Source organism: Scatophagus argus, chromosome 14 (assembly GCF_020382885.2).
Source record: "Scatophagus argus isolate fScaArg1 chromosome 14, fScaArg1.pri, whole genome shotgun sequence".
Taxonomy (NCBI): domain Eukaryota; kingdom Metazoa; phylum Chordata; class Actinopteri; family Scatophagidae; genus Scatophagus; species Scatophagus argus.
This window is the reverse complement of record NC_058506.1, coordinates 541,490-567,289: the sequence shown is the minus strand read 5'-3', so window position 1 is coordinate 567,289 and position 25,800 is coordinate 541,490. Positions and strand designations below refer to the sequence as shown.

At 40.1% G+C, this 25,800-nt stretch overlaps 1 protein-coding gene across 1 annotated transcript in view; it reads right to left on the bottom strand.

Moving 5' to 3' along the window:
- The window catches only part of LOC124071025 (CXADR-like membrane protein), a 30,737-nt gene extending 5,368 nt beyond the window's left edge, over positions 1-25,369 (bottom strand). The window contains exons 1-5 of the mRNA XM_046411450.1: positions 25,321-25,369; positions 25,063-25,175; positions 24,935-25,007; positions 5,496-5,653; positions 3,445-3,643 (exon numbers count right to left, since the gene is read on the bottom strand). Coding sequence (XP_046267406.1) covers positions 3,445-3,643; positions 5,496-5,653; positions 24,935-25,007; positions 25,063-25,175; positions 25,321-25,369 — 592 coding nt within the window. The remainder of the gene's footprint in view (positions 1-3,444; positions 3,644-5,495; positions 5,654-24,934; positions 25,008-25,062; positions 25,176-25,320) is intronic.
- Positions 25,370-25,800: the final 431 nt, after the last annotated feature.

The window sequence follows — 25,800 nt, the reverse complement described above, 5'->3', positions numbered from 1 at the left end:
GTTTACGTACACACTGAGAGAAGCTGATTGAATTAAAAAGAGAGATAAATGCTGTGCAAAGGCTATTGTTATCATTGTCCACATGGATACTGAAATCACCCATAATAATTACTTCATTTGTTTTAAGGACTAGACTCAATAGAAACTCTAAAAAGAAAAAAAAAGAGTATGGGCCAGGAGCATGGTACACTGCAACAATAAAATTTGGTTGTACTGTTTTCCAGGTTGGGTGTGAAAGACAAAGAATAAGGCTCTCAAATTAATGATAGTTACTGGGAGCAGGTAGTGCACCATGCAGTGGAAAAAGTGGATGAAAGACCAGTTTATAAGGTAGAGCCTGAAAAAGGATCCAAAACATTGCGCACGCTCCACCGAAATCTTCTCCTCCAGGTGGAACTATTGCAACTTCCTGTTATCAGGCTGCCCCGGTAAGTCCATAAAAACTCTCCAACTAATCCCAAATGCCACAGCACTTGTACTGACAAAAACTCAGAGTTTAAAATACTCCTCCTCACACACAAAGCCCTAAATGGTCAAGTGCCATCTTATCTCAAAGAGCTCATAGTATCTTATTATCTTATTATCTAATCAGAAATCTACCCTCCCTGGATGCAGAGTTACTTGTGGTTCCTAGAGTCCGCAAAAGTAGAACAGGAACCAGAGCCTTTAGTTATCAAGCTCCCTTCCTATAGAATCATCCTCCGGCTTTGATCTGGGAGGCAGACACCCTCTCTATTTTCAAGAGTAGACTAAAAATGTTCCTTTTTGATAAAGCTTATAATTAGGGCTGGCTTAGGCTGGTCCCTAGTTATGCTGTTATAGGCTTAGACTGCTGGGGATATCTCATGATGCACTGAGCTTCTCTCTCCTCCTCTAACTTTCCTTCCACACATATTCATGTCCCATCAATGCATGCCACTAACTTGACTTCTTACCCTGGAGTCCTTGTGCTTTCTCGTCTCACAGGTTCCCATGGGTCGTGGTTGGACCTCTTGCTGTGGTCCTGCTTGAAACCTACTGCGATTACTACTGTCTAGTCATAATTTATTTTAATCCTCTTACTACTCTGTACAGTACCATTATTACATTATTATTGTAATAACATTGTAATACAGTACCATTATTACAGCACCATTATTATTGTTACTACTATTGATATCATAATCACCATAGTACCTTCTGTATACTTCATCATTATCATTATCTATAATTCCAATACTTCTGGTATTATTGTTGCTGCAACATATCTCTGTTTGTGTGCTCCTTCTCTGAATTGAATTGAATTTAAACATAAGTAACCCCACACCTGCCCTCTGTCTCTTACCTGGAGCAATTCCAGAACAGAGAAGAGTCCAACCCCTCTCAAAGAGGTTGGTTCCAAAGCCCAAGCTGTGCATAGAGGTGAGTCCGACTCTATTCTGTCCGACCGACTCTGTTCTGGTATCTCTCAACCTCAGGGTGCACTTGTCCTTTTTCCTCTTCATAGTGGTCGTCCTGAACCCCACTTTGTCTGGCCCTTCTCCCAATACCAGTTTGCCTTGGGAGACCCTAACAGGGACAAACAGCCCCTGACAACATAGCTTACAGGACCATTAAGGTGCTCAAACACCTACACCACAATAAGGTGGCGGTTCATGGTTCATGCTCTTTTTTATAAATCAATTCGAAATCTGTATTCCATCACTATGTATACCAGATGGAAGTCATAAGTTCTTGTGTTCATGTGTGTGGTCACGTAACTTTTTATCACTTCCTAAATGTGGAGATGAACACACAAGACCACAATGCAGTTTTATTTTGTTTTTCTAAAGGATTAAATAAATTCTAATTATATTGTAACAGAAAAAGAGAGACCATCACATTTAACTTGTCGCACATACACATTAGTATGACTGTATATGGGCATCTATCTTCTACGTTTTATATAAATGGAAATATTATAATACTGTGTGTGTCTCCTGCTTTGTTGTTATCTGGGTTATGTGACTGCTAGCCACTGGCTGTTATACGGACAAGGAGAAACCCTTTGTCATGCCTGGTGTTTTTGTTATGCTTTGTTTCTTGATTTTGGAGTCCACGTGCCATGTGTCATGTTAGTCTTATGTGTTTTCATGGTTTATGTTCAAGGTTTCTGTCATGTTCTGGTTCTGTTTGCTGATTTTGAAGTGTGCCATGTTTCATGTTTTATGTTCAGGGTTTGGTCACATCCTGGTTTTCTGTCCTTTTGTTTTTGAATGCATGTGTCATGTTTCTTGTGTTTCCATGTTTTATGTTTGAGTCCATGTGCCATGTTTCATGTTTGTTTCTCATGTGTTTTCATGTTATATGTTCAAGGTTTCTGTCACGTCTTGATTCTCTATCTTTTGGTCTTTGAGTCCTTGTGTCATGTTCCATGTGTGTCTTGTGTTTCTATTATGTTTAAGGTTTTATCATGTCCTGTTTTATTTTGAAAAAGCGTCACTTCCCCTGTGTGTCCTGTTTTCAGGTAGCTTTGCTTTTGGTTTTCTTGATTGCTTTCTCCCTCCTAATGTGTGTCACCTGTGTCTCATTGTCTGGTCTATTTAGTCCTCGTTTTCCCAGTCAGCTTTGTCAAAGCGTTAGCGTTACTTTAACTTGTTGTGAGTTCCATGCCAAGATTTTGTATTGTCTTTTTTTTCCCCCCCATGCTGGGAGATCTTAGTCTTGTTTTGCCATGCCAGGAGTTTTTGTTTCAGTTTTTCTGATCGCTTGCCACAGTAAGTGTGTGTTTTTTTTTTAGTTTAGATTTTGTTAAATAAAGACTAAAAGTTTGGACCTCTGCCCTCCGCCCACCAGCCTGCCTTTTTGACTCTGTGTCGGGGTTCAGCCTTTTGCTTCGTCAGCCACGATGCTCGACTTTGACACCCTTGTTGTTTGTTGTTTCGAGTTCAGATGAACACCTGTTGGTCTCAACATGACATGATGGCTTTTGATACGATTTCCCTTCTTTAATGATTCAGACACTACAACAAAGACATCTTGATCTTTCCTTTCTCATTTGACACATTCTCTACTTTTTGGAGTGCCTGGATTCCTTTTGTTTTTTTTAAATTTCATTGTATTTCCACACCAACTTTGAACTCTGTCTTTTCTACAAAAACTTGCATAGTGCATATATCATATGGCCAAAGAGTGATGAGTTTGTCCAGGGGTGTGTAGAAATGCTAAATGATGTTCTTTACTTATTATGTGTTTTATCTTATTTTATGTACTGTGGATGAGAGCTCCCCAGCTAAAAGCATTGGTCTGAACTTTCAAACAAACACTGGGCTTTCAGAGTACCACGGTGTGTTGTGCTAAACTAATGACATCTCTAATGCTTAGCGCTAAGGGGTTTTCTGACACCTCGTTGTACAGTGTTGTCACGAGTCCTCTTTCTGTCTGTATTTTTTTTCTTATTGAACATAACTGTCGCTTTCCACTTACCCAGCACTATGAGTCTGATGGTGCTCCAGTGGTATTGCACACCAGTTTTGACTTTGCAGCTGTACTCTCCTGAGTCTGTCAGAGACAAGTCACTGATCAGCAGAGAGGCATCACCTTTTAAATACTCTCCAGCAAAGGCTACACGACCATGCTCTGCTTCGTTAGGGTCAAGGACCCGTCCAGCGAAGTACGTTATCACCTGGTAGGGAAAATTGATGAAAGGGTTGTGAAGAAGTAAAAAAGGTAAGATACAAGTGTAGTGCAACGTGTGAAATGTTTCTATTATAACTGGGAATTACAGTGCGTCTATAGTATACAGAAGGCCAGACATGACGTGTAAAACAATGTATATATACGTTCATATATTTTATTTATTATTTATCATGGTCATAAATATGATGCAACATAAACATGATGATGAAAAAACATGGTCTGTTCCAGTGAAAAGTACTGTGTCTTTATGCTCTTAATGCTCATAATCCGTTCTTGCATCTCATCTATTTAAAGAGTCTTCAACTTAATGATGATTCTAAATGTAATGCAGCTTCATATCATTTTAAATTATGTATATATTGTATGTATAATCCACTGTCTGTGATATGTTTTGCATAATTTACTATGTGAGGCCTTGGAGTCCTTGGACAAAGTCTTAACAATGTTAGTTCTAAAGCAATTTGTCCTCTCCTTTACATGGAGGCGTGTTTTCAATATGATTAGTAAATATGCCATAATTTCGTGTCTTCTGAATCTTATTTTGACCCAAAGACAGACATCCATAGAATGATGCCTAAAATGACATGTACTTATAAACAAAACTTGAACTTTCTGCTTTCTTAACTATGTTACCTACATGTAAAAACAATTTGTGAAACTATCAAGATGACTGACATTTAGATTTAACTCAAAATGTTTTTGGGTTTTGTTTTTCTTTTTTAGCTGAATTACCTAGATGTTGATTCATGCATATTTTTTTCATTTACAGATTACAACCAAGGGAGAATAAATGCTAAATGGACTGTACTTATTAGTATATAATGCTTTTTTTAGTCTTCTCCAAACAGCCTTCACTAGTTCAAGTTCACACATTCTCATATCCTGGTGGTGGAGGATACCATTTAAGGTGCCGTCTGCTCATAAGGGGTGATAACCATTCACATGAACACTCATATGCCTGTGAAATTTCAGTGTCTTGCAAGGACAGTGTGACAACCTGCTCTACCTCCTGAACCATAGTTACCCCATGGCCAGAAATGATTATATTAAAGTTAAGATTTTACTAAGTCTAGCTTTGGCTTCAGCTAAATTTCACCCACTATGACTGTCTTGCTTTACCTACTGGCTGTCTCTTTTGGTGAGTCTTGGAGTGCAGAATATGGCCTCACCGAGGTCAAAACATCAGATTGTTAATTCTAGTGCAATTAATATACAGTACCTGAGTAATTTACACTTTCCTTCTAATCTAATCTGCCTAAAAAATATTTTGTAATCTAAATTCGATTATACCAGTGACTCAACATTAATATAGTGTTGATTTGCTGATCCTAGTTGTAACAGCCAGTTAAGGGTTAATTTATTTGTAGTAAGTTAGTTAAAAAGGTTAAAATATGGTGAAAATAATTTAATAAGAATTCATAATTATTGTATTTTCTAAAAGGCATAATTTAGTAATGTATAAATTATAAAGAACTTTTCTGTATTTTCGGCTTCCAACAACAATACGTCATTCTGTCATTGTTTGCACGTTAAAGTCAGATTGCAGCTAGTTGGACGTTGGACGCAACACAGTTTTTGACCAAGTCATATCGAGTCTAGTGAAATGTGTACCTTTATGTTTTTTAAGTAAACCTTTTAAAAGAAGATTTCATTCGCGTTTTTCAAATGCTGGTTGTTAGACTGGCAGCAAAGGGTGGTACAAAAGAATTTGCACTAAATGGAGTGCCACTACACTAGCTATGCACTGAAGCATCCGTGAATATCATGAATCATGAGTTCTAATCTTGTTTGTTCTGTTGTCAGTAAATACTTAATTTCTTGCATGGTGAGACACTCACCACTCTCTGCCTGTTGGTTGGCCTAAGAAGAAGCCACTCAATGTCCAGTGTGGGGTCATCACCCACCCAGAACTGATGGTGGCAGGGTAACGTGGCATTGTCTCCAACAACCTTCCTCATCTCTGTCTGTGCACATGTTGTCAGCACATCCAGCAGGACTGTAGAGAGACAGATCAGTCCAAAATTACTGTTCACTGCATCTGATATTAAATATTGATAGGCAACAATAATTACAAATCAGACAGCAAACTGTGTAACTTGTATGGTTTCAAAAATCAAACTCCAGTCACCAAAAAAGCAGCTTTTCTCACAACTCAATATTTATATTACCAATACTCGTTTCTATATTTCTATACCAGCTGTAATTTCACTTTCACAATGAAATGATCAAACCAATGAAAATGCTATATGCTGATGATATTTAAATCAAGCAGGGACACAATAAATATATAGTTCAGAACAATAAACCAAAATGAATGTGACTGATTTCACTATGAATAAATAATAAAAATAATAGCAAATATTTTTTCAAGGACAATGTGCCACCAGAGATACAGATATACTCTGGCAGTCTGATGGAGCTTATACTTACAATAAGCTCAAATCAAAGAGGATAGATGGTACAATGGGTAAAATTCATATGCTGTATCAGTTTACCAACTGCAGCAGGACACACTGATCTCTGAATTGGAATTACCAAGAGGCTGAGGATGAAAGCCTGAGCTTCCATTTGTTTCCCCCTTTTTTACTTATCCCTCCTTGGACACTGATCAACGGTAAGGACTGTGATTTCCTGCTGGCTGGACACATTTGTGCTCAATGTAGGAGAGCAAAAATAGAGCAGATATATATGTGTGTGTGTGTGTACGTGTATGTATGTTTAAATGTGCACGTGCCTGGACAGCCGCAGAGTCTGCACATGTGCATTTAAATTGCTACTGTGCATGCCAGTTTTAAAATGTGCCTGTGTGTGTTTTTTCCAGATGTGTATATTATAAGCGTGTATTTTACCTTCAGATTTATGCATATTTGAGTTTATGTGTGGATTTCTGTTTTGACTTTGCATGTGACAGCATGCATACACACTCCTGTCTGTAAAGGACTAACACAACAATAGGTGCAGAGCCTGTTGGCTAGTCAGGTCCTCACTTAAATGTGGCAATGGAGAGCTTTATCTCCAGTAAAGTCTCTCCTGCTCCTCCCAGTAGACTTCTCACTGAACCAATTATAGCAGCACTGGGACACAGTGAGGAAATGTGGTCACCTTGCAAATTCCCAAAGTCACACATGCTTACTCATTTGTACCAGTAGGACATTGCCCCAGACTGAGGATGGCATGACAGAACACTTCTTAGGAAGAAGGAAAGGAGTGCAAACTCTATCCTCAAAGCACATTCTCCTAGATCTCCTAATTGTTTCTTCCTGCATCTTGATGTTAAGTGGTAGCATATGATTTTATCACAAGAATCATAAATAAATAAATCTTCCCCTCTTCGTGCATGTATTTGCATGTATCAGTAATAGCACATAGCTGGTAGATCAGATGAATAATTGCAAAAAAAAAAACAAAAAACAAAAAAAACAAAAAAACATGGACAGTAAAATAATGGTGCAATGTGATAGCTAATAAATGTAAATACAAGGTGTAAACATCAAGCTGTTGCGCTCGATAGGGAGAGACCTCTGGCAGGACTAGCGTAGGCTGAGTCTCTGTTTACATAAATGGTGTTGCTCAAATGCAGTTAAAGCTAGACAATGCATTCCAGATGTCAAACTTGTAATATGAAGATGCTAACCATATCACCATCACCATTTGGTTTTTGCTGTATACATTCACCCAGAAGCAAATTTCATTCAATACAGAATTATCTCCCCAGTGTAACACAAGGAAAAAATTGAAGTTCATCAGAACAGCTAAGGTGATTTGATGTGCTTGTATTGTGTTTATAACATCAAAGCTCTACATGCAGCTGATGATCTTAGTTACCTGTCATCTGTCTGTGCTTAAACACCAGTAAAACAAAGGAGATGGTGATTGACTTCCGGAGAAGGTCATTACCACATACACCAGTGAACATCCAGGGCTCGGACATTGAGATTGTGGACAGTTTTAAGTACCTGGGTGTTCACCTCAACCATAAACTGGACTGGTCACATAACACCGATGCCCTGTACAAGAAGGGCCAAAGTCGCCTCCACCTCCTGAGGAGACTGAGGTCCTTTGGAGTGTGCATGCCCCTTCTAAGGACTTTTGATGACTCTGTGGTAGCCTCTGCTATTCACTACGCTGTGGTATGTTGGGGACCAGGCAGCACGGACCAGGACAGGAAGAGACTAAATAAGCTGGTCAGCAGGGCCAGCTCTGTCCTGGGCTGCTCTCTGGACTCCGTGGAGCAGGTGGGTGAGAGGAAGATGTTAGCCAAGCTGACATCCATCATGGACAACACCTCTCACCCTCTGCATCAGACAATGGAGGCTCTGAGCAGCTCCTTCAGCAGCAGACTGCTACACCCTCAGTGTAGGAAGGAGCGCTACTGCAGGTCTTTCATTCCCGCTGCTGTTAGACTGTACAATTCTATGGTCTAGTCCTCTTTCTTCCCTTACGAGGACTTGTATATAGCTTTATAGTGTGCTGTTTTTACTTACCATGTAAATTGTTAATTTATTTTACCTCTACATTCTTTTGTAACTGTTTTTGCACACTTTTTGGTTTTTGCACTCTTCTTCTGTCCTTGTGAGCTGCCACAACAAGTGAATTTCCCCACTGCGGGATCAATCAAGTTCATCTTATCTTATCTTATCTCTGTCCATCTTTAGTGTCACTCCTTGCTGGGTGTAGTCAAATGAAGCAAAACCACAATATGAAGGAAGTGCTAGGCTGAAAAATTGTTCTTGATAGCTGTTAGCCTTGAAATATATCTTCAGACTTATCATGATATTGTATATGCAATAGCTGGGTTTACATTCCTATAGCCTACTTCTGTGTAAATTATGATTCATCCAAAGAAGCAGGTGTGATAACAACAACAAATGCTTATACTCTTCCTTATTTCTCCCCATCAACTGTTTACAGGTTTGCTAGATGAAAAAAGCAATTGTATGAATCCCTTTATGACTCCAGAGGGAGCAGTTTGTGTGCAAAGAAGTGGATTTACTTCTGTAGCCCACTACTCTTAAAGATATTGTGGATAATCTAGGCAAGTTTTGATGATGAAGAAAAGTGTGTAGGATAGAAAAGACAATTTCTCTGGTTCTGCTGCACCAGTCTTAATACCTTAATAATGAACTGAGGAAGACAAAAAATGAGAAGTTAGAAAGCAAAGAGTAAGAGATGAAAGAATAAAAAGAATTCCTACATGTGTTGTGTACACATTTTCAATTTAACTTTTGGCCTCTGACATTTGCTCAAAGAACCTACAAAATATCTGACAAGTAAAAGTACAAGAAAAATGTTTTAGTTGTGTATGCTTGCCAGGGCACAGAGTTAGTTGGACACCCAGCAAATAATGTATGTATCTATTACGTTATCTTACATTTCTCTACCCTGTTTCTCTGCACATTAGCTGCTCTCTGAAGCAAGCACTCATTCCACTGCAGTCTTAAATACTTGAGGAGGACACAGGGGAGCCGGTACTCAAAATGAATCAACTTTTATGTCTTTTGCTGCAACTTCTATTATATTTTTTGATTGTTTTGAGGAAAATCACGGATATAATGTGCACTATATAGTTAAGGTCAGGGCTCTCTGCAGGCCACACCAAAGAAATCCAACTATGATGAACCTTGCTTTGTGCACTGGGGTACAGTCATGTTGGATTAGAAAAGGGCCTTCCCCAAACTGTTGCCACACATTTGGAAACATAGTGTTATCCAAAACGAAGCATTAAGATCTCCCTTCACTGGAAGTAAGGGGCCTATCCCAGCCCCTGAAAACTGCCAAAGAATACACCTGAATTCAATAACAAAGAGGTGTATGAATCTCAGCTTATATTTTGATATTGAACAACATGACCTGGAGGATTACACAGCATCTTTCCTGGGCTATATAAAGTGCTACATAGACACTGTCCACTGACACTGTGGACAAAAGCATCCAAGTCTATCCCAGCCAGAAGCCCTGGATAATAAAAGAGGTCCAAAGCCTGTTGAGGGACAGAAACACTGCTTTCAGGCATGGGGCAAAATACAGCATTGCCAGGGCCAACCTGATTAGAGGCATCAAAAAGGCAGAGGAGCTGAACCTCTTCTTTGCACGCAAGGTGGAGTCACAGGAGGCATCCACATTACACCCACCAGCCCCCAGCAACCACATCGACACAGTGGAGTATGAGGTGAGGCACACACTGAGGATTAAATGAGTTGTCACCAGATCATCAGTTGCCCTCTACCCTCCCTGGAAGAGCTGTACTGCTGTTCTTTAAGAACCCATACCACCCGTAGAATGTCAGAGCAAAACTGTATCTCAAGAAAGACAGCTTCTTTGATTTGTGGTTTGGTGTTTTTAAAATTCAGAGAAAAAAATCTGTGTGCATTTTTACCAGGGGACATACAATCGGGTCACTCATTACAGGCCTGTCACATACAATCATTTTGTATTTCAGTTATGCTTATATCCACTCTTCACACAGATCACTCTAATCAGATTTCATTCTCACTTGCCTAAATTTTCATACCACAATTTGCTGTCACATACATTCTATCCATCAAAACAAGAAATACCTAACGTATTTAAAATTATTTTATTGTTTCATAAAACATTATTTTGTTCTTGTCACTTCAAAGGCCTAAAACCGCAAACATACAAACAACCTACTTACAGCACAATGGAGAGTGACATGACTTCAAATAGATCTGGTAACTAGACTCCAGATAAACATGGGGGCAGAGAGGTATGTTGCCACTTTTGAAGTCTGAACTCCTACACTCTTTCATCTGAAAAAATCCAAAATGTTCAAAGTTTGTTTCATGGGACACTGTTGGCCCTTTTGGCATGGAACAACTTTATTTACACTCACATACACAGAGTCTTGTTTTCATCATTTTGGGGACATTACATAGACTTACATTCATTTCCTTGAGACTTAACCACCCAACCAATACCTTCACCAAACCCTACCTCAACCTGACCTTAAAGCAAGTCTTCACCTCAATATTTAATGATTTACATTGTGAGTACTTGTGTTTTGTTCCCATAAGTAGGGCAGGTATCCACAATGTGACTGTGCAAACACATTTTTGTCCCCACAGCTACAGGAATACGCATACACGTGCACACACACACACACACACACACACACACACACACACACACAGAGCGATTAACAAACTTTGGCCTTCTGTAACACTATTTTACTTCTTCAAACTTTTTACATGGACAGATGAGGAGCAATACTCCCACTTTGAACCCTCTGTGTAAAAGATGTTTTGATATTGGAAGGAGGCCTGTCTATGTCAAACTTGCTTTGTAATAAGATTAAGATTAAGATAAACTTTATTGATACACTCAAACTTTCAAATATACACTCAAACTTTCAAATATACACTCAAACTTTCAAACTTTATTGATCCCACATTCACTTGATGTGAAGCTCACAAGAACAGAAAAGAGTACAAAAAGCAAAAAGTGTGCAAAAACAGTAATAATAAATTTAATATTAATTTAATATTATTATAATATTATTTAATATTTGTTAATAATAAAAAACAATTTATAAGTAAACACAGTACATAATACACCCCTGCTATTTTAATGTGTCTTTCTCTCTGCATAAGAAACGAAACTTTTATTTAGACTAAATGAGAATATTTCCACCAAAACAGAGTGTTTAGATTGACAAACAAAAGGTTCAATCCAGGTTGCTGGGACAGCAGGTGAGTGCACATGGGCTCTATGAACAAAAAAAAGGATTCCCCTCTGGAGCTGGAGACTGGTGGATCCAGAAGGAGGCAAACAAGGGCAGAGACTGAGCTGAATGGACTGGCAGACAATAGCCTGTGAACCTGGACACCAATAACAAAAGGGTAAGATTTCCAAAAGGATTAAAGGAACAATTTGACAATGACGGTAGGTGAAAACCAGTCTTAAAAAGGCTGAGCTCAGAAAACTCAGGACAGATGCACCTCAGGTAAGACTGCCCAGCTTCACTCCAGATTGGAGCAGGAAACACACACACACAGATGCAGGCAAGGGGCAGGAGAGAGAACAAATACCAGGAGAGCCACAATCCTGACAAAGTTTTCATATTTAACACATCAAAAACTAATTCACGTCACTTAAGAAAATATACCAGAGTTAAAAACAATTTCACATGTTTCTTATGTAAAGGAACAAAAATTTCAAAAATGTTTCATCAGAGATTTTTTTATATTCACTAACTACTCACTGTCTCATCATCAGGGACATGCTGTCCATATACACTATATGCACTGTGATATTGTAATATTATTTCTTCTAGATACCCTTTTCATCAAATGCTAGACAAAGTTATAATTGGTATGAAATAAGGGTTCGAAGTCATGTTCATTAGTGAGGACATGTTGTTGAGTCAAATCAAAGCAATAGCATAGATATGGTTTGTGCCTCTTGCTGTTGATTATTTTTGAACACAGCTATTGCTGGCATAGATTCACTCACCTGCATCAGTATTTGAGCGTAATCACTGATAAATTATACCAGAATATTGTATTAAACCAAGAAATATTCTGTAATTAAAATAAAAAAGTTTGAAAACAAACCCTGGAGATGTTGAGTTACTGATTTCAAAACCAGTCAGGACCGAGCAAACTCGGGGCAGTGGGAGACTGCGTGCAGCGCCCGGGGAGCAGTGGGGGTTAGGTACCTTGCACAAGGGTACCTCAGCCATGGACACCGGTACAGGGAATCGAACCAGCGATCCACCGGTTACAGGTCCGACACCCTAACCGCTGATCCACGACTACCCCGTGTAGTAATAGTAGTGCAAGAATTATCATCCCAAAATACAGCATTCCATAATTTATTCCTACTATTTCTGTTTTCAGGCATAGTCAAGCTTGTCCAATGGAAGTGGCCTAATACAGAAGTCTCTGCTCATCTCATCCCTCTTATACAGCACCAGTTTCAAAAATATTTGCATTTTTCTACAGCATGCAAAGCCCAATTAGACAATACCATCTTTCCAGCAGTGAAATACTTCTTTAAATGCATTTTTCATGTTAACCAGGATGCTAGAGGGAGCATGACCACTAACAGTAACAAGTCTGATGTAGAGGTTTTGGGAAAACACATTGTAACAGAAAAACGACATCATATGATTTACTGGTATTGTTATACATGCATTTAGTAGTGCACTAACAATGCAATGAAAATTGAGGCTATGATTAAGAAGCTAAAGCTCTGATTAGACCAAATGAATATCCGCAAAACAAGTCCACCCTTCTCTACATGATTTTTTGTGTGCAAATGACACACACAACAACCTCAGTGAACTGGTTACACAACTGTACAAGTAGCCTACTTCCCAGCAACTGGTGAGTCGTACAGTTGGATTAATTGTTCCAAGTCTCAGTAACATGTTGTATATTAGACAACTTCGCAATAAAAAAACACCAAGGATACCATTTCCAGATTGGCTGGAAAAAATATTATACACACATTATATATATATATATATACACATATATATATGTGTGTGTGTGTGTGTGTGTGTGTGTGTGTGTTTAAGACTGTTGCCACCTTGAAAATAGGTCACTTAGAATCCAACTAACAGGAAGAACCAATCTTTTACAGCCACTTGTCAAATCTATAGGAGATGTGTTTGACAATGGATGAAACATAGATTGACATTTCACATCAAAGATTCTTTTATTAAAGGTTAAGTCTGGCAGGACACAGCAAATAGGACCCAAATGCACGACTCAGAGAGCTGGTTTCAGTAAAACTCACAATCTCCAATTCACAGGAAGAGGTATGGTTCACAAGTGGGCAAATAAATCCAGAGGCTTTATCAGCGATCAATAAGGCAAGCAGACTCCAAAAATCTGGAATCACAAGAAAGAATGCTGGAATGAATGACTCTGAGATACCAAAGGAACTGGCAAGGTAATATGGGAGGAACTGTGATTATTCACTCTTCCCTAATTAGTTTCAGCAGTGTCTTGTTACATCTTGTGTATATATAGAATCAGAATCAGAAAAAAAATTCTATAATCACAGGGAAGCAGACAAAGTCAGGAAGTACAAAGGTAGTGACAATACAATGGGTGACAACTAACAAAACAAAACATAAACACTGAATCAAGACATGACGAGCTCACATAAGATCTGTCACTAAAGTCTTTTGACAATTCTGTTTCACTACCAGAAATACTGTTTTGCCAAAGGTCAAGTAAACAACCTTCAACATGACTAAACATTTTGCAACTTAGCCATACCTTTAATAAAACCTGCAATAATGAATGTCATAATATCGGTTCTTGGCTGTATTTTCTATTCCTCTCCACTCCCCTTCTCTCTCTCTCTCTCTGTGAGTGTATGCTGTGTTTACCTGAAGCCCATCTGGAGCTGAACTGGGCGGGAACTTTTCCCTCTCCCTTCTGGAATCTTTACCTACACACCTTTACCACGCCTTTTTAGAACCCTGACAAAACAAGGCCTTTCTCAAGGATTGACCTCTGACTGTATTTAATTGATCTATCCCTTCAGTAATTTTGCAATCTGGCAGCAGAGCCAGCTGTACAGTGTGCTTGGAATGCAAGGGTTTTTAATGAGGACAGCCGTGACATGTCAGCACCACACTGACATCACCATCATCACTGCAGTCATCACAACTGCTGCTCCCCCATCGGTGCAGAAAACTTAGTCACAGCTTTGTCACTCTCTTGTCATGCAACCCAATCAGATTTTGCCCTTGGTCAGCGGTTATAAAATGGTGAGGAGAGCTGCCTTCAAAGACATGATAGGCTGACAAGATGAGCCTGCAACCAGGTTTGATGATAAGAAGGAATAATTGTAAGAATGGATAATTATTTAATTTTTAGTCACTCACTGAAAGATGTCCACAGCATAATTATTTATGTAGTTGCTTTATTCAAAAATATATATATATTTTATTGTAAATATATGCTTATACTGAAATTGAATGCATTTCAGCTGGGACAGGGAGACAGGGACTGGAAAAGTTGTGTAATGCTTAAACATTTTTGAAACATTCCATAGGTAAACAGGTTCATTGGTAACAGCTGATAGTATCATGATTGACTATGAAAGGGGCATCCTCAAAAGGCTCAGGCCTCACAGACTTGTGATGCACATAGAGACTGTGTCTGTCCCCCGACCACTTAAATTAATTGAACCAAATTCAAAAAGAGGAGTTATACATAAAAATCTAATAAAGATCAACACCAACACCTCCACAGCTACAACAAATAGGAGAATTAAATGTGCACTGTTAAACACTAGATCTCTCTCATCTAAAGCTGTACTAGTGAATGAGTTAATATTGGACAATAATATAGATTTATTTTGTTTAACCGAAACCTGGCTTCGGCCAGAAGAATATGTCAGCTTAAATGAATCCACTCCCCAAAGTCATATTAATACTCACATTCCTCGAGACACCGGCCGAGGAGGTGGAGTTGCCGCCATTTTTGACCCAAACCTATCATTTAGTCCAAAGCCCAAAGTCAACTACCATTCATTTAAAAGCCTTATTCTTACTCTCTCACACCCTACCTGGAAAACAATACAACCAATTTTTATTGTTGTAATGTACCGCGCTCCTGGCCCATACTCTTTTTACTTTTTATTGGAATTTCCAGAGTTCCTATCGAGTCTGGTCCTTAAAACTAATAAGATTATTATTATGGGTGATTTCAACATCCACGTGGATGATAGTAATGATAGCCTTCGCGCAGCATTTATCTCTCCCTTAGATTCAATCGGCTTCTGTCAGTGTGTACATAAACCCACTCATTGCTTCAATCACACTCTTGATCTTGTTCTAACATATGGCATTGATGTAGAACATTTAATAGTCTTTGAACAAAATCCTCTTCTGTCTGACCACTGTTTAATAACGTTGAATTTATACTATTTGACTTCATACCACCAAGAAAAAACTCCTACACTTGAGGCACTTAAATTTAAAGAAACAGTTCTATTGTCATTAACTTCAGTATCATGTCCCCATACTAGTGAACAATACAATAATCCCTCTCAAATCGACCACTAAGGACAACTTTAGACTCTGTTGCTCCGCTAAAAAAGAAACTCATAAAGCAAAAGAAACTAGCACCCTGGTATAATACAGAGGTTCGCAAATTAAAGCAAAACGTGCAAAAACTTGAGAGGAAATGGCGTTCCTCCAAACTTATTGAATCTCGCTCAATCTGGCAAGACAGTCTTAGATTATATAGGAAGGCCCTACGGACTGCCAGAGCAGCCTATTACTCGAAATTAATTGAGGATAACCAGCATAATCTCAGGTTTCTCTTCAGCACTGTAGCCAGGCTGACAGACAGCCATCGTGCTATCGAGCCTTGTATCCCTGTGATCCTTAGCAGCAATGACTTTATAACCTTTTTTAATGACAAGATCTTAAACATTAGAGACAAAATTCAGCACCTACTGACCTCAGCTGGTACTGATGTAACATCAAACATTAGTGTCTTAGAACCAACAGTAGAAACAGACAATCATCTTGACTGCTTTTCACCTATTGATCCCCATCAGCTATACTCACTCGTATATTCATCCAAGCCAAAAACATGCCTCTTAGACCCCATCCCTACTAACCTTCTCAAAGAAGCTTTACCCTTACTTAGCACCTGTCTATTAGACATGATCAATCTGTCCCTGATAACAGGCTATGTACCCCAGTCCTTTAAAGTAGCTGTAGTCAAACCTCTCCTTAAAAAACACACACTTGACCCAGAGGTTTTAAGCAACTACAGACCAATATCTAACCTTCCATTTCTTTCCAAGATCCTTGAAAGAACAGTCGTCAAACAGTTATATGACTTTCTTCAAAATAATAACTTATTTGAAAATTTTCAATCTGGCTTTAGAGCTCATCATAGCACAGAAACAGCATTGGTCAAAGTCACAAATGACCTCCTCCTGGCATCAGACAAGGGATTTATCTCTCTTCTTGTACTGTTAGACCTTAGTGCTGCATTTGACACCATTGACCACTCTGTATTACTGCACAGATTGGAACACCTGATTGGCATCAAAGGAACTGCATTAAGCTGGTTTCAGTCTTATTTATCAGACCGATTTCAATTTGTTCATGTTAATGATACGTCGTCCACACTCACAAAAGTTAGTCATGGAGTTCCCCAAGGTTCTGTCCTGTTCACCCTTTATATGCTCCCCATTGGTGATATTATCAGAAAACACTCCATACACTTTCATTGTTATGCGGATGACACACAATTGTACTTATCAATGAAACCAGATGAAACAAATCAGCTAGTCAAGCTTCAGGCATGTCTTAAAGACATAAAAACATGGATGACCTGCAATTTCCTACTTCTAAATTCAGACAAAACTGAAGTTATTGTTCAGGGCCCCGAACACCTTATTATGCAGTGATATTGCATTGCCAGATGGCTTAGTTGTGGCCTCAAGCTCCACTGTAAGAAATTTAGGAGTGATCTTTGACAGGACATGTCCTTTAACTCACACATATTGAATATTTCAAAGACTGCATTCTTTCACCTCCGCAATATCGCAGAGATTAGGCACATCCTGAGTCAGAAAGATGCAGAAAAATTAGTCCATGCATTCATTACCTCTAGACTGGATTACTGTAACTCCCTTCTATCAGGCTGCCCCAATAAATCTATAAAGACTCTCCAGCTAATCCAGAACGCTGCAGCATGACTACTGACAAGAACCAGCATGAGAGATCATATTTCTCTTCTCCTGTACTGACTTTTCTACATTGGCTACCTGTAAAATTCAGGATAGATTTTAAAATTCTCCTCCTCACATATAAAGCCCTGAACGGTCAGGCGCCATCCTATCTTAAAGAGTTAATAGTACCCTATTATCCCTCCAGAATTTTGCGTTCCCAAAATGCAGGGCTACTTGTGGTTCCTAGAGTCCTCAAAAGTAGATTGGGAACCAGAGCCTTTAGTTATCAAGCTCCTCTACTATGGAACCATCTTCCGGTTTCGGTCCGGGAGGCGGACACCCTCTCTACATGTAAGAGTAGACTAAAAACTCCCCTCTTTGATAAAGCTTATAGTTAGGACTGGCCTAGGCCGGCCCCTAGTTATGCTGCTATAGGCTTAGACTACCGGGGGCCCTCCCATGACGCACTGAGCTCTTTCTTCCTCTCCCTCTCCTTCTGCACACATCTATGTCCCATTAATGCATATTACTAACTCAACTTTTTCCCTGGAGTCCTTGTGCTTTCTTGTCCCGCAGATTCCAATAGATCGTGATTAGACCTCCTGCTGCGGTCTTGCTGTCGTCCTGCTCGAAACCTACTGTGATTACTACTGTTTAGTCATAATCTGATTTAATTCTGTTACGACTCAGTACAGCTACTGCCATTATTATTGTTACTACTATTGTTATCAAAATCACCATAATACCTTCTGTATACTTCATTGTCATTAAAATTATCTACATTTCCGATACTTCTGGTATTATTACTGCTGCTATGCATCTCTGCTTGAGTGTTCCTTCTCTCACACCCCACCCCCTCTCCCTCTCCCTCTCTCTCTCTCTCTCAACCCAACCGGTCAAGGCAGTGGCCGCCCATCTTGAGCCGGGGTCTGCTCCGAGGTTTCTGCCTTCTAGAAGGCAGGTTTTCCTCGCCACTGTCGCCAAGTGCTTGCTCAAGGGGGAATGTTGGGCTCTCTGTATTTACAGTTTAATTAAAGAGTTTGGTCTAGACCTGCTCAAATTGGAAAGTGTCATAAGATAACTTTTGTTGTGAATTGGCGCTATATAAATAAACTGAATTGAATTGAATTGAAAGTATAAATTTCTACATATGCTTGCAAACTATTTGTAACTCTGTTTGTTTATGTTTTATTTATTTTTGGAATCTACTCCAATCAGCTTTACAGAGCTTTATAAAGCATTTCATCTCATTATTTAGCTGCCTAGTCCACAACTTTACTTATGGGGCAGGCAGCCAAATAGTTTTGGTTCATTCTCATTGGGCTCATCTAGTGTTGTTTTCAATTGCAGCACACAGTTGTATCCCACTATTTGAAAATGTTTCTCTTTGTCTCTCTGTCTCTCTCATAAATACACACTTCATTCTGTCTCTTGCATAGTCACATATTTCCTGGCAAGGAAGGTTCAATTCCCCCCAAAGTGGGAATTGAACCAGCAGTCACAATTGACACTGCAATAATGTCTAGAAGGCTGGGCCCTGGGAAATTGAGGGGTAAAAAAAAATAAAAAATAAAAAAAACAATAAATGTGAAAATGAGAGTGAAGTAAAACCGAAGTGGTTGGTGTGTGTGTGTGTGTGTGTGTGTGTGTGTGTGTGTGTGTAAATGCGCAAGCGTGTTACTGTGAAAGGTCCTGCTGTACCACCCAGTGACAGACAATAGTGTTTGACACTAAATGCAATCCGACTTGTAGCCATGTCAGCTATATGCTGTTGTCTACATGCTGTACAAGAGAAGAATCATTTTCAGAAACAGAATCAGCTTTATTTGCCAAGTACATGTGACCATACAAGGAATTTTACTCCGGATTTTTCTCCCTCCTGGGCACCATACAAAAATACAAAAAAATAGAAAATAATAATAATAATAATAAATAACAATAATAAAGTATTAACAAAAAGAATAAACAACATATAAATATATGTACATGTAGTGCAAACAGTGCGATGGTTCAGGGAAGCAGATCAAACAGTTTGTGTGCAGGGTGTGGGGGATCTGCAGTGATGCTTCCTGCCCGTTTTTTGGCCCTGGACTGGTATAAGTCCTGGATGGAGGGCAGGTCGGCCCCGATGATTTTTCCTGCAGATCTGATTATCTGTTGCAGTCTGTTCCTGTTCTATTTGGTGGCCGATCCAAACCATGTTAACAGTGGACATCCATCAAAAAGGTCATGGCATTTTGCTGTTGTCAGCACTGGGTGTGTTGCACTGCATATACACTGCATACACATGGCAACAGCACAATTACTGTATATTACCATGATAGTAGTATTCAATCAAGGCAGCTGTGATTTGTTTTCATCTATTTAGTTTTACTGCATAAAAAAAAATGATTAATTGTTATAGCAACTGTTGTGCACAGGTACGAACAGTTTTGTTATTAGCAGGCCATTAATGATTATCATAGCTAATCATTAATAGTGATAAAATTGTTGACAACTCATTTCAATTACAGAGCGAGACAACCTTGCACTAGGCACCAACTGTGTTGACAATTATGGGGCACCACCCTGTTACCAGGGACCAATAACCAACTTGGAAAAACAGTCTCAATCTGGTGTTCAGTATATCAATATCTGAGAGACACTAGCTGTCAGAATCCAGCAATTGTCACACCAATATGCAAGTAATCCCAAACAACCACATATATATATATAACATAATTTATTAATAAAAACCATATTAATTTACGATTGACACAACTTCCAATCAAAAGATATCTTTTATTCACTACAGCTAAACAAGAAACACGAGCAGCTGTATTACAGCAAAGCACAAAAGCACGCGTTTAGTGTGTGTGTGCAAAGATGGTGGATGTGAGTAATGTGTCTCACCAGGTTCAATATGACGTTTGGTTTGAACTAAGAGAGTGTGGATGAAAAGGGGAACAACGTGATCTATGCACGTTTCCAACAATGAGATGGAGCAAACTGGAGTTATGTGATCCCGACACTCAGGTGGTCGTGGACCATCACCGAGCCATTATGAACTGGCTGATTTTAACAAGACAGGCGACCTGTTGTTCAGTGGGCTAGACACTGGTCCTTCATTTGGTAATATATCAGTTTATTGGCTGGCGGCGATAGGCTCGACAAGAAAAACACTCGTGCAGACTGTATAAAAAACAACAAAAAGATCAAAGTAAACTTAACAAACAATGAATGCGGTGGTCCAACAACAACAAAGCAGTAAGGAGTTAAGATCACATTATGAATGTTCAACAACAAGACACAGCGGTCCTATGATATGAATAACCTGCAGCTGATCCAGAATGCAGCAGCTAGAGTTTTAACAGGAATCAGTAAAAGGGATCATATCTCCCCCATCTTAGCTTCTCTTCACTGGCTTCCGGTAAAATTCAGAATAGACTTTAAAATTCTCCTACTTACATATAAGGCCCTAAATGGACCAGCCCCATCATACCTGCAGGATCTAATAGTCCCATATATTCCCAATAGATCACTGAGATCACAGAGTGCAGGTTTACTTACAGTTCCCAGAATTCATAAAAGTAGAACGGGAAGACGAGCCTTTAGCTATCAGGCACCCCTGCTGTGGAACCAGTTGCCAATCTGGGTTCGACAGGCAGACACCACCTCCACTTTTAAGACTAAACTTAAAACATTTCTGTTTAGTAAAGCATATAGTTAGCACCAAATAAAGTGTGTAGGGCTGGTAGGCACAGTTTCACTCACCTCATGATATACAGCCACAGGTAGAATAGGCCTGACTAACTGTTTATCTTTAAATCTCTATCATAGCTAAGCTGCTATAGGCCTATGCTGCCGGGGGACACAAACATGATCCACCAAGCAGTTTCCCCTCCTCCTTCTCCTCTTCTATCCTCTCCCCTCGTCAGAATAACATGCAGTTCATTATTTTATGTCACTAACTGTGTGTCCAGTGCTCCTCGTAGTCTTGTGTCTCTCCCTCCCTTTCTCTCTCTCTCTCTCTCTCTGTATCTTTCTGCAGGTATCTCTCCATCCAGATCTTCAAGTTGAACTGTAGCCGGCTCTATGACCAACCCAATGTCTACTGTTGACATCTGCCTGTCATTCCTCTACGTACCGACTATCAGCGGGGTGGTTCTCCCTACGGGCAGAAATCGAACTGATAGGATAGTGATTCTCAACGTCACATAAAAAAAGAATACATGAACGTTACAGCAGTTCATTATAATTTTCATTACTATAATTTTCTTATGTGAAATGTTAAAATCATATTGAGGTGGTAGCAAAAACTAAACAGTTGAGATTTTGTTTTACTTATCTTTTTAGTAATGTCATTTCTCATGTTGTTAACTGCTTTCCTGCCTGTACAACATCCATTGCACGTCTGCCCGTCCTGGGTGAGGGATCCCTCCTCTGTTGCTCACCCTGAGGTTTCTTCCATTTTTTCCTGTTAAAGGTTTTTCTGGGAGTTTTTCCTTAGTCGATGTGAGGGTCGAAGGGCAGAGGATGTTGCTGATGTTATGTTAAGCCCTTTGAGACAAACTGCTTGTAAAAATGGGCTATACAAATAAAGTTGACTTGACTTGACTTGACTTGACTATGACAACAACACAGTTAACAGAAATTAACGTACGTGTGGAGTCCGTTCGTGTGCTCAGTGATCTTTGACTGAAGCTGGCGGGGCTGTTGTGTGCTCTTCAGATGGCAACGATGCGCTTATCAGGCGATATCAGCTGATGGTCTTGTTGCTCAACCGGCCAGTTAAAAACTTGTGGTCTAAATTTTAAAATCAAGGAGAGTGAAACAGGCTAGGTGGGGCCTTTCGGCATCTGGGGCACCAAGGAGTAGCTCTCACTGTCACAACGGTGCACAGGGTAAAAGCGCAGTGGTGCGCAGCAAGAATGCTTTTATTAAATGCTTAACGTCACCAGAAGGGATCCTGGTGGCTCTTGCCCATTGAGGATCCAGTTTGAATTTACACTAAGTTTCACACCTAGGTATGAAGGGTGAGATTTCAAACAGATTTCAAACAAAGGGTCATAAAGACTGCTGGGATGAAATAAAGGCCTCTCCCAACACAACAATAACCATGAAAGAGTTAAGTGCTTAGAAATATTAGATGAAAGCTACCAACTCTTATGTTTGATCTTGTGTTCCATCTTATCTATTAAGGTTATGCCCAGAGTTTTTGTCCGGGGTCGCCGGGATCCCCTTCCACAGCTGTCGCCCAAACCACATTGCACCCTGACCTATGGCCATTAACTTTGGGTCGTGACCGAAAGAACCAGATCTCGGATACAAGCGGCTGAAATGAGCTTTCTTCGCAGGGTGGCGGGGCGCTCCCTTAGGGATAGGGTGAGGAGCTCTGTCACCTGGGAGGAGCTCGGAGTAGAGCCGCTGCTCCTCCACATCGAAAGGAGGCAGTTGAGGTGGCTCGGGCATTTGTTTCGAATGCCCCCTGGACGCCTTCCTGGGGAGGTGTTCCGGGCATGCCCCACCTGGAGGAGGCCCCGAGGAAGACCCAGGACATGCTGGAGGGACTATGTCACTCGGCTGGCCTGGGAACACCTTGGGGTCTACCCGGAAGAGCTGGAGGAAGTGTCTGGGGAGAGGGAAGTCTGGGTATCCCTGCTCAAGCTGCTGCCCCCGTGACCCGGTCCCGGATAAAGCGGAAGAAGATGGATGAATGGATGGATGATCTTGTCTTTTTTTAAAAAATATATATACAAGGTTTTCTCTTGTGGATTAATAAATATTTACTGTGCCTTATTCTGTTATATGATTTGGTATAATTCATAATGTTATAATCATGTAGAACTGGTTGTTTGTCTCAGTACTGCACACTCTGAGGGAGATAGAGGCATCATGCATAGTAGGAGAAGGACACCATATCTCGAGTCACTCTGACCGACATGCGAAGACACTGATACACCACCCCTCCCCTCTGGCTTGAGTGGAAAGGTGCTGAGACTAGCAACCAGTGTTATCTTAAAGTATATATAATGATGTACTTCCTTGAGTGCTTTAGATCCCACTTGGCGTTTGGCTGAAACAGACTTGTACTCTGTGGTGGGATCTCCAAAGATCTTTGTTTCTAAATAAATAACTCTGTTAGGCTATTCAACGACGCTATTTAACTCTTTCACATCAAACTACTCGGGGAAGCAAGTGTGCTTCAACACTCTCCTGCTACATTTCAGACATTTCTTTCAAACTTTTTTGTATGTATCTGGACTTGGAGAACACCACTTACGCGCCCTTGTGACATACAGGAAAAAGATGAGCTTCTGAGTCATAACACTGTAAGCAAGCTGTTGTTCTTAAATTTTAAAGGTTTTTTTTATATCTGTTTTATTGGATAGCCTCAGCAAAAATAGAGGAGAGAGAGGGACTGATGTACATCAAAGGGACCAAGCCACAAGCAAACAAAATGTGATACTTGTTTGCTTTGTAGGGCCCTTGGAACGCCCAGTTGTTTATGTCTGTGAGTGTGACTTTGGATTTAGACATTTGCTTATTTTGCAACTTCTTTCACTTAGAAGGATATATACTATCTTGTCTTCTTTTACCTCCTTACAACAGAAAACTTTAGGTTCACTCTTTTTCTTAGCACTGTGTAGCTACATCATATCTTCTATATGCAATCGGCCCTTTTCACCACAGCTATTTTTACATCTAAGCACAAGTGTAATAGCCCGTTTTCAGGACTAATATTGACATGTCTAAATAGGGAAAGTACAGATGTAATAATAATGACTGAGTTCCATTAAGTCTCCCAGTAAGGCATAACAACAAACCAGCATGCGGAAAAGCAGGACTTTCCTAAAGTAGAATGAAGCTTTCATTAATATACCTGTGCTTTTACAACTGGGAAAAGTCAAAATGTTAAATATGTAAAAGGTCCATTAATCATAGTAATCATTGTCCTGTTACATTTATTTTGGGCAGTGCCTTGGTACTGTGCATGCTGCCTCACTGGAATGGTTGACACATTAAAAAACAATAATAAATATTTCCGTTTACACAGGTGTTTACCTCGCTATGACGTGTAAATGACTACTGTAAAAGTGGCTACCACTAGAGGTGTGCCAAATCATAACATCCATGTTATTACTGATATTTATTTGATGTCACACCATGTTTTTGGTTGTGTCATGTCATTTGATTTCCAGTCTACATGTTTCATGTTTGTCTTGTCATGTGTTTCCATGTATTATGTTCCAGGGTTTTGTCCTGTCCTGTTTTATTTTAAAAGTGTCACTTCCCCTGTATGTCTCTGTTTTATGTAGCTTTAGTTTATCCTGATTGCTTTCTCCTCCCTAATGTGTTGCACCTGTGTCTTATTGTCTTGTCTTCCTGGTCACATTTGTCAGTTCGTTGCTTATGTCTGGATGCTATGTTTTTGTCTCCATGCTTTTTGTGTTCATGCCAGGGATTTCTTGTCTTGCCATGCCATAATTGGTCACCACAGTTTTCTGGTTCTTTTGCCACAATAAGTGTGTGAATTTGAGTTTTTGAAAGCAATAAAAGACTATTGTTTTGGACCTCTGCCTCTTCTTGAGACTCTGCATGGGGACTCAGCCTTCTTTACCTGACTCATCCTGACTGAACAAACTGACCAGTATGAGACTGGCTATCAGGTCACCTCCCAGTCTGGACCATGTCTGGAAAGTGCACATGAGCCGCATGAGGTCCAGGGTTAGCCTGCAGCCCACTGACAGTGCCTAGCTGTGTTCGCCCAGCATTTGTGTTTCCATTGCCCACTCCATGGGCCAGGCTGTCCGCCACTGTGAAAACCAGTGCTCCTGTACCGACTCCAAGGGCCTGGTCGTCTGCTTGGGAGCACACCCAAGTCGCCATAAGGCCAGCTTACACCACATCTCCCCCTTTTAACTCACAGGAGTACTCTTAGCTATTGTATTATGGATTCTGAACTGTCTGAACTGTCCGCCACCGTGAAAACCAGTGCTCCTGTACCGACTCCAAGGGCCTGGTCGTCTGCTTGGGAGCACACCCAAGTCGCCATAAGGCCAGCTTACACCACATCTCCCCCTTTTAACTCACAGGAGTACTCTTAGCTATTGTATTATGGATTCTGAACTTTAACAGTTACTGTCATACTAGTTCTGAAGTTAACCTTGCATTTCAAGTCTATTAAATTAAGAACTGTCCCTTTCCAGGTGATAAACGTTTTATCAGTCCTCCTCTTTCTTTCTCTTATTTGAAATTCTTAACCACGAACAAATTAGCAACACAAATATACATAGAATAAAGAGAATAATGTCTAAACTACAGGGTAGTGGGTGGACTACCACTCCCTGTGGGACAGGTTTCACTACTTGTCCGGAGCGTGTGACTTTCACTCTGGGTGTCATTGTCCCAGCAGCAGTCTCTGGTTCAACCCCGGCAGGGCCAAGGACATCCTGAGTGACAACACAGTGGTCTGGTGGAGTTGAG